The sequence below is a fragment of the Myxocyprinus asiaticus genome, chromosome 24, assembly GCF_019703515.2.
Source record: "Myxocyprinus asiaticus isolate MX2 ecotype Aquarium Trade chromosome 24, UBuf_Myxa_2, whole genome shotgun sequence".
Lineage (NCBI taxonomy): Eukaryota > Metazoa > Chordata > Actinopteri > Cypriniformes > Catostomidae > Myxocyprinus > Myxocyprinus asiaticus.
In genome coordinates this window covers 17184388-17200252 of record NC_059367.1, presented here as the reverse complement: position 1 = coordinate 17200252, position 15865 = coordinate 17184388, and the positions used below count along the sequence as shown (strand labels likewise).

General features: G+C 34.9%; 1 protein-coding gene across 1 annotated transcript in view; it reads right to left on the bottom strand.

The window, feature by feature from the left end:
- Positions 1–953: 953 nt before the first annotated feature.
- The window catches only part of LOC127414860 (adherens junction-associated protein 1-like), an 83147-nt gene continuing 68235 nt past the window's right edge, over positions 954–15865 (bottom strand). Inside the window, exons 3-6 of the mRNA XM_051653213.1 lie at positions 9687–9774; positions 8669–8911; positions 6471–6593; positions 954–4896 (exon numbers count right to left, since the gene is read on the bottom strand). Coding sequence (XP_051509173.1) covers positions 6521–6593; positions 8669–8911; positions 9687–9774 — 404 coding nt within the window. The 3' untranslated portion in view covers positions 954–4896; positions 6471–6520. The remainder of the gene's footprint in view (positions 4897–6470; positions 6594–8668; positions 8912–9686; positions 9775–15865) is intronic.

Sequence of the window (15865 nt, the reverse complement as noted above, 5' to 3'; positions counted from 1 at the left end):
TTCTCTCTAATTGTTTCTACCTCCTGTTGTTCCTTGGGGCATGATGGATTGTTATCATTTTCCATCTCTATCATCAGAGAAACACTGCTCATTAGACTTTGTTTAGCCTAGTTGTTTGATAAATGACAAGAAAATGTCAAATTTTATGGCAAACAGTTAAGACAAATCTTACAGCAGTCCATCTGTCAGCTCACCTGATGAAACCAGTTTAAACTCGAACTGATGGTGTATGAGTCCTGGTTGTTTAACTATCCACAAAAAGCATTTATGCATAGACATCTGGAAAACAAACACATCTAGCTCGATCAATAGAAAAAAAAAAAAAAAGAAAAAAAAAGGATATTGACTACCAGCAATCTTGCTCAATGCAATTTTCACAACTACAAATATCACTGGATGCGTGTAACATGAAAATGTTTTTACAAAACAATCAGCAGTAACATGCCAGCATACAGTCATTTTCTTTTTCTGAATGACTTTTATTTTCAATATCATTTTCCCAGTCCAAATAACACCCCATAATCATTTTACAAACATTTGATGGTGTTTATAGAAAGACAGCCCATTTAATTTTATCATCTTATTAATAGCAACTTGAGAGAGTATTAAATGTACCGATTCATTCTGATGACAGCTGCATTTACAGTGGCCAAAACACAGAGAGCTTAAGAACAAGAATCAAAATCAATGTCACTTGGAAATGTAACTTTACCAATACCTACAAAGAGAGAAATAAGTCTCAAAGACACAAAATAAAAGTACACAGCACTATTTTGACACAGAGACTGTTAGTTCATTCAGCTTCCATGTTTATGTTTTCATGTATTTTTTTATTTTTTTATTTTATTTTATTTTTATATTGTGTTGTGTACTATATTCATAGATCTTATATAAAAGAAAAAAAGAGGTACTCATCGATATATTAGACACAAATATAAAAAAGTTAAGGTACACAAAGTACAAAGTTTTTATTTCTATGGCAACAAGAGGACAAGTGTCAGGTTGTTTTTATATGGAATATGGAGCATTGTAATAAATTCTACCTGCAGCAAATCAAAAGCCAAAGACCATCTCGTATACTTCCTCGCTAAGCATCACTAAAGACTTTCCAGTTTCTATAAGTTTATATGGTTTTGTTAATAAGGAGAAATTTGATGTAATCTCTCCCAACAGGCCTGGGCTTTTGGAGGGATGTTTAGGAGTATGCTCTGCACCAAATGAAACCTGACATAGTGAAACATGACTGCAAATGTGCAATACAAAATTAAAAATTAAACAAAACCGAGGCAAACAAAGATCATTATATATATATATATATATATATATATATATATATATATATATATATATATATATATTAACATGTTAATAGATAGATGATGCCTGAGTATTGTACCACATGAAAAAAAAATTATAATACAACACATGACAACAAAATAAGCCTTTAAATTAAGCAGTGAATAATTTACATGTCAAACAATGAGGAGGGCTCTGATTTTTAAGCATTCTTAAGAAAACAAAATATTGCACTGGATTGAGCAGACCTGGTTGTTTCCTTCAAAGAAAATGTTCAGATAGACTGAATGAATTAAAAGCACATTCAGGTATAATGCACAGAAGAAAAATGGTCAATTAACCTTTTATTCTGCTTTTGGTTCAACGGATTCTGAGCTCTATGTCAAGACTGAACAAGAAATCAACATTTCACACTCAATCAAAGCTCCAGACATGTTTATCAGACTCACAGCACGAAATCTTCCCCTCCTGTGCTGGCAGTCATACGGGCCAGGCGTCTGTTTGGTTTTTATTGGCTTTTTTTAATTGACGTTTAGTTTATTGAGCTGTCGACTGAGATACTTTGGAGTCGTTTTCATTCTCTGATAGAAAGAAAAATGCTAATAAACAGATGAACTTTTTTAATGTAACTCAAAAAAGAAATACATCTACCGTATGTCACACAAGTCCTATCTAAAGCAGTCTTTTTCAACATATACTTGGACTCATCTCCTGATGGAGAAGATGCCTGTCTGTCACATTCTTTGGATAAAAAACCCTTCCATACTAGATGATAATGTGTAAACACTGCAAAATATCTTGTTTTTCAGTAAAAATATCTAAACATCCTTAAAATAAATTAACTTGCGGAACTAAATTGCATACAATATTACGGTAAACTTGTTTTAAGAGAATATATCTTTAATGTAGTTTTTCTCTTGTTTTAAGAAATCTAGCAACATTTAGTGAAAATTATGCTTAAATCGAGAAAAAAAAAATGGGGTTAGAAAAAATAATTAATTCAAGATATATTCTCTGAAAACAAATCCTTTTGTCTTCCACAATTTTGCTTTTCAGGTAAATTTATCTTTAGATATTTTTACTGGAAAAAGCAGGACAAAAATACTGAAATACTGAAAAAAACTGAACATGATTTTTTTTTTTTCTTACTCAGTTACTTGAGAAAGCCATCAGGTTCCCTTGTTTAATGTAGTGATCCCATTAATTATTAAAATGCAATGCAAATGACCTGGGATTTCCTAATTAACAGGAGAACCACAGCAACAGCTGAAACAACGTTTTGAGGCTTGGTTCACAAAGTAAGTGTAAATTTGACTGTCAGTAACATCTGTAGCTAGTTATGCAATGTAAACAAAAACTTTTTCTCAAATGTATCCACTGATTCTCTGAAAAATAGAGCTTAAAAAAATCACACAAGATAGAATAGACTTAAATATATAGAAAACACATTTACACATGTACATAATACAGAGCTTTAGTAATCCTTTAGTACATGGTTATTAGATTTTTCTAAATGATTGGCCAGCGCAGTTCATATTAATCAGTAAAAAAATTTTACAGTTTATGGAGCAAACCTCCATAATGCTGACATTCTGTAACTTCGTATGTATTGCTGTCTTCCAAGGATGAAAGTGGTTATAAATATTTTGAGTCACATTTGACAACCTACAGTACATGTACAATCAAATTTACTCCAAAGAATTTCACTTTCAGTGACAGACAATTGCAAACAACTACTTTCCTTGTTCACAGTGTTTGCCTTTGTTTTGTACAATGTAATTTCTGTTTTTAATGATTTGGGGCTATTAAAGTAACATTTCTTGTCCCTTATTCTACGTTCATTATCATGTATAGAATAATTGGCCTAGTCTGTTCACATACTACTACCCACAACAGAGCTCTTTGGTCTGGCAATGCTTGAGGAGTGTTGCGATCTCAGACACACACACGCACATACAAACACACACACACACGCGCGCGCAAAGTCAAAGTGTCATTTATATTGACTGGCGACTCACTGACTTTATCAATAAAAGAAATTGATTGGCAAGTTTAGTGCTTTGTGCAAACTACTGCACTGCTGATTTCTATTAAAATGATTGGCATTAGACATTTCATTTTCTGGTGAAGGAACATTTCATAGAGAATATTATGTTTCTTCAGTCAGTTCTGCTCGATTGAAACAATCTATGAAAAACAAAAAAACTAAATTCTTATAAACTAATAAACAACTATAAACTAATAGCTTAAATAATAATAAAAAAAAATTAAAAAAATTAAATAAAAAAAAAGTTCACCCAAAAGTACATTCCTTGATTTCCTTAGATGTATGTAACATTTTTGTTTCAGATTTAGTTTCCATTATGCAAATAAATATACAGTAAGTAAACATAAAGCAAGTTGGCAGTGAACCATTACTAGGCATGAAAATAAAGTAAACATTTTGTCCTGTGTTTGAATCTATGCACAAGACTATTAACCACTGTCTGGTGATTTATCAAAATAAGCTTTGAAATGAAAGCTTAGAGGAGGTTTATTATTTATTTTGTAATGTTTTAATGAATAATCAGTCATTATAGGGTTATTTAAACATGACCCTTAAACCAGCTGATGTACTTCTGAGGGCCTGTGAGTCCGTAAACCTGTAATTTCTCATCAATTATGTCCCGTGAACTCGTACAAAAAAAAAAAAAAAAAAAACATGGGAACATGGCTTTGGCAAATCAAATAAGCTATGAATGAATACTGAATCTGAATTCTGTGAAATAGGTTTCTAAAAAAAAAAAAAACTTTCAACTCATCATGGAACCCTAGCTTGCAGATTAACAGTCCCAAAACTACAGTTGAATTGGGTCTGTCTGACTCATAAATAACCTAGTTTATATAAAAATAGAGATTATTCCTTTAAAATGGGGCCTATAAGAATGTAGTGAAATCAAAACCTGGGAATATTCCTCAACGGGTTAATTTTTTTAAAATCTAATTGAATAGAGCTCCATATAAATATTTTTTTGGACATTTGTAACACATTTCCTCAGCTATTTCAAAACATGTTTCAAATACATATTCATACTTTTTTATACAAAAATGTATGACAGATTGATATTAGGAGACAGTCACTAAATATTATTTGATGTTGTGTCTGTATAATTTTCCACGAAACTGAAAGTGTCCCATCTATATATGTAGTGGCACATAATGGCATTATTGGCACAAAGTTCAGAATAGTCTTTCCTCCATACAAGCAGACGTAACCATAGAGAGCATCTTCTCAAACTCTCGGCAGCCGAATTCCACTCCAGCACACTCACATGTGCAGTTATGTATGTATATAATATATCAGCTCTAGGTATATCATCTCTAAATGACCACATGTCCATGGAAAATAATCTGGGAGTGGCATCCATAGCACTGTAATCAGTCTAGAAAAATAAACATCTTCAGTCCATTTCTAGAGAGATCAAACATTTGCACAAAACTACTTGTTCATCTCTGTTTCCATCTCTGTAATTGCTTGTTTGTTGTTGTTGCGGTTTTGTTTAGCTTTATTGTGTTTTAGTCTTGTTCTTATGCTTGATTCACAGGTTTTCCAATGGGATCCTGTAAATAGAGAAGATTGAATTTTACCTCAAATTTGAAGGTTATTGAACCAAAATACATTTTTAAGGCAGAGGCTGTACACTAAGTGTAAAGGAAATAGTTATCAGTTCCAAAAATGTTTCACACAAAGGGAAATGTACTTAGATATATTAGATTTAGTACATTTTCTTACCATTATACAAATAAATACAAATAAATAAAGTAAACAAAAATTGAGTCAGGTTGGCACTGAACCATTTCTAGGCACAAAAATAAACAAACATATTTTACCATCAATTAAAGGAATATTCCGGGTTTGATACAAGTTAAGCTCAATCAACAGCATTTGTGGCATAATGTTGACTACCACAAAAATACATTTGGATTTGTCCCTCCTTTTCTTTAAAAAAAATCGAGGTTACAGTGAGGCACTTACAATGGAAGTGAATGTGGCCAATTTTTTGGAGGGTTTAAATGCAGAAATGTGAAGCTTATAATTTTATAAAAGCACTTATATTAATTCTTTTGTTAAACTATGTATGGGGCCTGGGTAGCTCAGCAAGTAAAGATGCTGACTACCACACCTGGAGTCACAAGTTCGAATCCAGGGTGTGCTGAGTGACTCCAGTCAGGCTTCCTAAGCAACCAATTGGCCCGGTTGCTAGGGTGGGTAGAGTCACGTAGGGTTAACCTCCTTGTGGTCGCTATAATGTGGCTCTCGCTCTCGGTGGGGCACGTGGTGAGTTGTGCGTGGATACCGCGGAGAATAGCATGAGCCTCCACACGCGCTAGGTATCCATGGTATTGCACTCAACAAGCCACATGATAAGATGCATGGCTTGACTGTCTCAGACGTGGAGGCAACTGAGATTTGTCCTCTGCCACCCGGATTGAGGCGAGTCACTACGCCACCACGAGGACCTAGAGCGCATTGGAAACTGGGCATGCCAAATTGGGGAGAAAAACTTGTATTATTTGAGTTGTAAAAAAATGTAAATCCTCATTTTTACAGTTGTTTCAGGGTTTTAGGGTTTGTTGACATCGTCATGGCAATGAAGTTGTAAAATTGGCTATAACTTTACACAGAAAACGTTAGTAAGTGATTTTATCACACTAAAATCATGTTAACATGCATATTGTTTATGTCTTTTGGTTAAACTTTTGAAACTGAGAAGGTTAATGTGCCTCACTGTAACCAATATCTTTGCTTTTTAAAAAAAGAAAAAGCAGGGGCAAGTCAAAATTATTTTTTTGCGGTAATCAATAAATGCTGTTGATTGATCTTAACTCGTATTGAACCTGGAATATTTCTTTAACATTAATTTATAGTGCAAGTTACATTTGTCCCAAGTTTACAAGTACTTTAATGACTATATTAGTATTCTAATTTTTAGTCTATTTCTGCTGTTGGTATATTTCCTATTTCAACACCGTTTTTAAGAATATGTGAACTCATTTCAATTCTATGACTATTGTGAGCTCAGTGAAATATTGAAGGCTGAGGAACTGTGATTTTCTAGTAGATACAAAAACACTAGAAAACTGTCAGAATTACACCATGTAGACTTCAGAGCCACCTGAAATATAATATTTACCAGGACACAAATTGAAGACGTAGGCTCAACCCAAAGGTAGTAAAAGGGCCTCAACAGGAGATCTCAAACCATTTCTCAGACACAAAGGCCACAGGGATTAGCTGCCTTTCAGTTGGCGACGGTCTGAAATAGACAGACAGATCAGCTATTCAATCCTGCAGATATAAGCACTTCTGTCCCACTCCCAGATTCTTTTTATGTGGTGGCTGTGTGTTATACCACAAACAAAAGCGCCAACAGTTGCATTTCCTGTCAACTCTCTCATCCAGGTTTTGTATTCAGAAGCATACAACATTAAATGCAGCAGCACAAAAATTATTCATACAACTGAGTATGATAATGCTTATATTGAGTCAGTCTTTTGTAATGGAGGAGTCAATAGAAGGGCAGATAACATGACTACCCAACGTCACATTTAGCTTTAACAATACTGTAACAATTCTTAGGGAGAAGAGATTGAACTGGTTCTTTTTAAAATGCACATTAAAGAAATAGTACAACAATAAATAAAAATTCTGTCAACATTTACTTATTGTCATGTTGTTCCAAACCCATATTACTTTCTCTACAGTATATCATTGGATAACAAAAGGTGATTTTTTTAAGAATATCCTGGGCACTATTGTCCATTTAATGAAAGTGAATGGGGACTGGGTCTGTTAAGCTTCAAAATGAGAGTATCATAAAAGTAAACCATTCAAATTGTAAAGTACACCATATTTTTAACACTTCTAAAGCCAAATGATAGCTTTATGTTAAGAACAGTAACATATTTTGGTCTGTTAGTAACACAAAGGCATTGTATGGCAAAAGAAGACTTGGAATGTACAGTACAGTAGCACATATGGTACTTTTATGGTGCTTTTCTTTTTTTTTTTTTTTTTTTTTCGGAGCCTGACAAAACCAGTCTACTTTCATTATATGGACAAAGAGTAGTCAGCAGAATATTCACCTTTTGTGTTCCACAGAAGAAAAAGTCATATGGGTTTGAAAATTATGGCATTCTTTGGTCTACTATTCCTATATTGTAATAATTGTATCTTTAGAGAAAAATATATTAAATACATCACTATAAGACACAACTAAAATGGCAAATAACAACCAGCGACACGTGTGCCATTAACGTGAGTGAGAAACTGATTTTTTTCCCTCTGCTCTGGACCTGTGTTTCAACTTTTCAGAATAAACACTAACATTATATCTGAAAGCTCTAAACTAACTGTAAGCTATGAAGAAACCAATCCCTGTCAGAATATACAGACAGGGCTGTCAATTCAGCATAATTGGACATCAGCATCTAACAGCAATATCCAGAACCGAGGTGTTCTAGCTGAACAGATAAACAGTGGGGTCCAAATATCTAAGACCACTAGTGAAAATGCTTCGATTTTGCATTTTTTTATTTTAATACAAATTATTGCTAATTATATGTCACCTTCTCCATAATTTTGATCTTTTTACTTTAGTGCATAAAACTCAAAATGTGTTTCTGGGACAAAGTGATTCAAAATGATGAAGCAGGTTACATATCAGCATAACAATCTGAGTGAAAAGTTGACCTGAAAAATTTAAATTAATTTCTTGGTATTTGGTAAATCCCTCTTTTGCTTTAATAACAGTGGGCTTGGACTCCACAAGTTTCTGTAAAAACTGATAATCCATGTTATTCCTGCATGATTTGGTAATGATTTGTGTGCTTCAACGGAAGCAAGGAAATATTACCTTTTGTACAAAGGATATAACATGGTCCCAAATGTTCTTATTTGATTAATTACTTTTTAACATTTCTTTGTTTAAAATTTTTAAAAGTCATCAAACATTCACCTATTTTCATGTTTATATTAGATTTTGAATCCCAGATTTTCAATGTGGTCTCAGACTTTTGGACCCCACTGATTTAAAAAAAAAAAAAAAAAAAAATATATATATATATATATATATATATATTTTTTTATTTTTTTTTTAATAAGACTATAAACTCCCAGATAAGAGCCTGGTTTTAAATTTTGCTCAACAAAAACAATTATTCCTGTAAGGTAATGTGAAGTCCACAGAAAGGTCTATGTAAAATCTAAGGTTGGCTAAGGGGATGCTTACAGAGAAAGATTTTGAATCTCAGACTTTCAATGTGGTCTCAGATTTGTGTAACTTATACTATCATTCGGACATATACTTTGGTATAAGACTTTGACTCTTGCCTTTTTCCATTATAAGAGGTCTTGTAGATTGGCGTGTGCTGGATCATCTCATCCGTGTACACTGGTATGCCGGCCCGCACACACTCGTGCGAGCACTGTAAACTGTCGTTGTAGGCAGTGAAGATGTCCACCTTACTGGGCACGCGGGCAGGCGTGAAGTCGGTTAGGTTCTGACAGCTCTCCTCCTGCTGGTTGATCTTTCTCTGGTGGCTGCTGTGTCGGCCATCCCCGGACTGCGCACAACTACAAAAACACGCACCAAATTCACAAAGCCAACATAAAATCATACCTTGAACCGCTGTGTCTGTCTTAACATTTAATATGAACAGGGGAGATAGACATAATGTGTACAAGTGTCTGAATTAGTTGATAAATGCTGGGAAGATTGTCCACATTGACAAACAGACTGATAGAGTGATTGACAAAAATCGATTGAAAATATAAGACAGACGGAGGGAGAGAGACAAGAGTAGATACAGTATATGGTCAAAAGTATGTAGGCACCCAATTATGACACCCATATGTGCTTGTTGAGCATTTAGTTCAAACCCACAGCCATTAATAAGGAGCTATTTCTACTTTTGCTGCTATAACTGCTTCCACTTATATGGGAAGGCTTTCCTGTCGATGTTGGAACATTGCTTTGGGATTTGATACAAAAGCACTGATGTTAGGCGATGGGAACTGGCTCTCAGTCTGCATTTTAATTCATCCCAAAGGTGATCAGTGGGGTTCAGGTCTAGGTTTTGTGCAGGCTAGTCAAATTATTCCACACCAGACTCAGTAAACCACTCCTCTATGGACCTCGCTTTATGTATAGGGGCACTGTCATGCTAGAACAGAAAATGTTTGTACCACTAGAATGTCATTTAATGCCATAGCATTTAGATTTGTCTCTACTGGAATTAAAGGGCCTTGCCAAACATGTCGATTAAGAAGGATTGTCCTCATACTTTTGGCCATGTAGGGTAGACAGTAAGTTATTGACGCATTACTGAAAGAAAAGAATGTTTCCTACCAGTTTTTAAGGACTAGAGTAGTGATCAAGGCTGCGACGATCATGATGAGGGACACAGTGATGGTGATGATCTGGTGAACAGCCAGACCTAAGAGCAGAAACAGCAAAAAGAGCATAGTTATTAATGTCTCCATGGCAACATCTATGGCTTTATTCACATTTCACCCAATTCCGATTGTTTTTAAATCTGATCTTTAGAACAGACTGTCATTTCACAAGTAATAAAATTGGGTCAGTTTGTGCGTACAGTAATTACCCAGTATATCTACATCGGTTGCCATAGTAATGACTTAAGCATCAACATGGTGCAAAGAGACACAAGAGAGAAGTTTATCATTCTGAAAGAGAGTATGCCACAATGCTGAACTCATGTGTTGCATCAGATAACATAACTGTCAGAGACATCACTGTATTTACACATTCATGCCAGACTTGTTCACAAGTCCCTGAGGTAGAGTCCAAGTCAAGTCTCAAGTCTTTCAATGCCAAGTCTAAGTCAAGTCTCAAGTCTTAGTTCTTTTAGGCAATAGCTTTATCTCCAGCTGGTTAGTTTAATTAACCCTGTATATGGCTATATAGTACAAGGGCATAGATATTGCTTAACCATTGTGGGGGTTGCAGCGTGAAGCATTTATCCATGTTTTCATTGATCATGGAACAACAACATGGGAGGTTTGTTACTTTTTGATTATGGGGGGGGGGGGGGGGTTGTTACTTGCTTGTTTTTTAATATTTAAAGTGATTATTTCTAGGGATTGCCTTGTTCGTTTATTCAAACTTGTCTAATAAAGTACATAGTATTTCATGGCTACCTTTGCTCTTGTGAATTCAGTGAACCTGCAGACTGTCAACAATGACTGCATTAAAGACTTTTAATATTTAACACAAGAATTAAACCATCATTAGGATAACATCTATGAAAACTAGGAGTGTAACTGTTTTTGGTAAACAGCTGAATGGTTTGCCACCCACGGTTTGAGAAGCACTGGCACCACGGTCGTTTCACCTCAGGTTTAATGACGCATCTGGAGCACAAGGTTTGGTGAAGAAAACAAAGCATCAAACAAACAGGCACTGTTACAACCTCCGATAATGCACCTGAATGGATCTGTAGATGATTACGCTCCGCCTGTGTTTCACGTGGGTCAACTTGATGACATCACTGTTCTGCACACGTTGTGTGTATTTTAAAATGGTAAGTGGAGAAAATGAGCCACTGATAGAGAAGCCCCCTGCTTTTCTCCTTTCTGGGAACATTTTCTTTTTGCAGTCAATTACAACAGCAATGGTCAAAAGCTGTTTACAAAACAGGCAATGTTTGCAGACATCACTTGACACGAGTGCCTTGTACTGGTAATACAGTATATGTCAATAATAGGCGTGAGGGTTTATTTATAATGCGCATGCAAGTTCTTCCTGTTTCCTTGCGCGGCTGTAATCTATCGTGAGCGTCAATATTACACTTTGATTAATGGCATTCAAATGCCATTATAGTAATACATTGATACATGATTAATCTTTTACATCAACATCACCGAGGGAACTGCACACACTCCCTTCAATTTTTAAGCAGACACTCCCTGCTAATTCAAACAGACATGAAACAATAACTAAAGTGCTTGGGGTGTTCATGTGGGATTTCCACGTATTACTAAAATATTCGAGAAGCATTATCACAACATCCCTTCTTGTATGAATTTTAATGACAAGGTTATTCCTTTTATAGTGATGCACAGCTTCCGAATATTGAATATAAGTTGAGATGAATTTGAAGTGCACTTTATGTTGATGCAGGTAACGTAATAGTGCAGGTATTAAGTTAAAATGTTGATTTAGTAATTAGAGAGACATTTTATTTAGTTAAGGACCCTGACGAAAATTAACTATGGTTTTATAACAGAAATACTGCAGTTTCTATATAGTAACCATGATTTTACTATATATTGTAACCATGACAGTAACCATGTTTATTTTATGGTTACTATGATTTTACTACAAATAACATGGTTAAACTATGGTCACTGTTGTAAAACCATGATTATTATTTAAGGGTAAACCTGTGTTTACCAAATAGATTACTCTTTGGATTTGGCAGTAATATTTTATTCTGAACAAAGCAAATACCGAACCGTACCAAAACCGTGACCCTAAAACGGTAATACAAACTGAACCATGATAAATTATAACTGTTACACACCTAATGAAAACCCCATATGCAGGACAACTGCATACACTTTATAAGTAGGGATGGGATGATATGGTTCTCACAATACAGATCGATATGCGAGATGAGGTTCATAATTCAATATAATCTTGATTTGATACAATAACACTTATGACAAAGTATGACAGAAAATGTTATTTATTTTTTGAAAAATGTTTGAGAGAAATGCACATTGTAATTTTTCATAAAAATTAATCTCTTTAATACACATTATAAATGCTCAAAGTTTAAATAATAAAAGTTTTTCATATACCTTGCTCTATAAGAAAATTGCTTATAAAAAATAGTGGGCTACATTCAGGCTGATCAGGTGCAGAACAAGCAATAGTGTACTGAACAAAACCTGTACTGAAAAAGTACACAATTCTTGGAACATAGCGCTTGTCATTCGGGAGTATTTAACCCACAGCTGGTCGATAAAGTGGGTCCTCACAATCCGCCAGAACATTTTTGAGAGCAGGTACGCCCAGGTATGCAGAGACTGGTGGTGTGTGGGCATCACAGCTATTTTAGCCCACGTTATATGAGATATTACACTTATTCTGCAGTGTCTCATGAGAATTCACAATGAAAGAATCGTTCTAATGTGTCGGTTCTTTTGAATCAGCCGTACCTACTATGATTCACGCAGACCGCAAGAAAGAACCGATCTGCAGGAATGCGTCAGACTATCTCTTACAGGGAGAGTAAGTGCCGCATCTTTACTCTGTCCCGGTTATTTTTCATGTTCAATGTATATGTTTAAAAAAAAATGCATTTAAACATGCTAATGAGTCAATTGTTAGCGAGTCGAGTCACGAGTTATTTTTTTCCCCGACTTAAGTGCAACTTGCATACTCTAGTTTCCATCTCTGATTCATACACAGTACTGTATGCTGTTTCTGAAATCACTTTCTCGTTCACTCATTCACCATTCACTGCATAGTGAATGCCATTTGAGTGTAAATGAGCTAAATTAAACTAGACTACAGCACTTTGTGTATGATGTCACAGTCACATTGTGTCCTGAATGATGAAAAAAAATACTTAAAATCTGATTTTAATAGGATTTCAAAAAATATACATATGGACGTGGTTTTGATCAGATTTAAAAAAAAAAAAAAAATGGATTTAGTTGTTTAGACTGCAAACAACTGAAAGGATTTGAGTTGGACATGCCAAAAACATTTTTTTTTCTGTCTGTCTGAACAAAGCCTATGAGTGCCTTTTGATTGCTATAACACTGACACACTGAGTCAAATTATTTATTCACTAATTTGATGCACGCTGAAATTGCGCTGCATCTAAAGTATTTAAATTAAGTTATTGTCATTCCTTTCCATGCAACATGCCTCCTTTCTATGTAAATTAGGCTTATTATAGATTGTGCTTCATTCACAAAAATTGCCTGCCGCAATTTAAATTGAGCTATTACTGCCAGATGAAATAAGGTGGAAAAATTAATTTTATTTAAAAGAGATGTTTGTGTACATTTTCTTTCTACCTATATTAGCTATATTTAATCAAATAATGATCAAATGATGGACTGCTATAACCTGGCATATATCCACTATCCAGATGCGTCAAGCACACTTTCTGCATGTTAAAGAGATGATTCAGGTGTCTGGATCACAGTAGTCAGTAGCCCCGTTCACACATGCAACCAGGTAAATTACAGGAAAATCATTGGGTTGCCTTTACTGGTAAATGTACCAAATTGTTGTTCACACATACCATCAATATGGAAATTTATAGGTAATGGTACAACTTCGCATTAAGAAAAATTGCCAGAGCTAAATTTACCTGTATTTTCAAAAGGGTCATGTTCACACATGACCTCTAAAATGGAAATTGTAGGCAATTTTCTGGAAAAGGCTGTATGTGTGAACGCAACTTGTGATGCTGTTCAGTCCAGCCAAAGTGTGTCAGATAACGGTGGTCTGCTGCTGCATCTGCTATATAGTGCTTAGAATCGGCCAGCAAGATCAGAATTGCGCATGCAAATTGCACTCAGCAGCGATTTTGTGGGCGCGTTTGTGCTGTTTCATGATCTGCATAATTCCTTTAGTAAATCGTGTGCCAAACCAAATGCAAATTCCTGCCACTTTTACCAGGAGGAATAGGCCTACATTCTTAATGAACTACCCCCTCTATCTCTTAAAAGTAGCTATCAGTGCTTTGTCCCTGTGGCTTTTTGTAACCTCTGTCTGCCACCTCTACATTATATCCACTACTGTAATTCAATCGCTCCATTTATTTGGCAATTTTCATGAAGTCTGAACCATGAAACTGTTTTGGCTGAAAGCAACAGGACAGAGATGGCAATTATACCAGCTGACTAAAGTTCAATGGCCAACAATTAATGCAGAAAAAGAACTCTCCATTCAATACAAAAGAGTTACAAGAACTATTAGCAATGCTGTCTTTCTCACTATGGTACTCTCCATTGGACAGAAATTAGACCCTACGGGAAACCACAGTTATAGACTTTTAGATTTTGATAAGCATGAAGGAAGCAATTTAATGGATTCCCCATCTATATTTTAGAAGTGTGTTTATGAGTCTGTGAAGAGAAGCATCCATATTAAAGATCTAAAATCCTGAGCGGAAGATAGAATCTAAGACCACAGTAGGGGGGCTGATGCATTTATTTGAGTGGAACATTTGCAGTATCTAAGACAGATCCATAGTTTCAGCATTAATTATACTGGGCACAATTTCAAAGTAATAAGTTAACCTTACCTCATCCTTTTACAGAAGTTTTACATGGGGCTAACCGTCAATCTGAATATGGGACAGAGCATATAAGCGTGCACTAATTTGTTATGCAAGCTATTTCGTATATTATCTAGATTATATTTGTCTGTTTATTTTGTGTTGTTGGATTTTAATATTTTATTTATAGCACTACCAGTCAAAAGTTTGGACACAGCTTAACAGTAAAGTCATCAAAACTATGAAGTGCATGCACTATGTAGTGATCCTTTTAAATTGTATTAAAGGAGTTTACATGCATGCTGGGCACTTGTTGGCTGCTTCTCTTTTACTATTCAGTGCAATTCATCCATTTAAAAAATAAGAATAATTAAAATTGTTAAATTTATAGTTTTGTAAAGAAATTTTCGCCTTCGTAAGCCATCCCAAAGAGGGGATCAGATGGAGAAACTTTCAAAGGGATGCCAACATTTGCATACCCCTCCAGTTTTGAGTAGTGGTATCTTTAAGATAAAGATTTAAGTCAAGGTATTCAAACTTTTATTTTAGTATTTAGTTTTAGTATTTTTTACTAATACTAATATTTTATTTCAGTATTATAATATTTCATTTTAAATACAAATAAATGTAAATGACATGGTGTAACAAACTAAATGTATTTACTCCCTGGTATTCTATTGGTGTGCAGAGTTTGGACATTTTCTCTGTATTCCATGGTCATTCTAAACCAGCATGCTTGTAAATGTGGAGCAGCACATTCTATGTTGAACCCTGTGTTTACAATATGATAAAAGCCACTGCCATGGACATTTGAAACTGAAACAAGATTTGCATTGATAGTTGTTGACTGTAACATTCTGCCTGAAATGTCTGCTTTCATGAAGACATCAGTTGCGTCATATCCAGGAATCTGTACAAAGCAGTATTCCATTATTTGATTTAGGGTTTATTTGTGGTGGGGGAAAAAAACAGTGCTTGGTTGTAAGCAGACACAAACTCAAGACTTTCATATATTTTGTTTTCCTTGCAGATAAACAAAATAATCCATTGCACCAAAGCCAAATGCTGCATTACAACAATTGTCGAACTGTTTGCATTATTCAGTATACAGTAATAAAAGTGATATATCATCTTGCAAATAGCATCCCCAAACATCCTTTCTAAAGCATTCATCCTTTTTTATCTAACAGGGCAGCATATGCAGTAGGATAAGTGATTGTTTTGCTGTGTGAAGGGGTGTCAGTTTGCACATAATATTTCC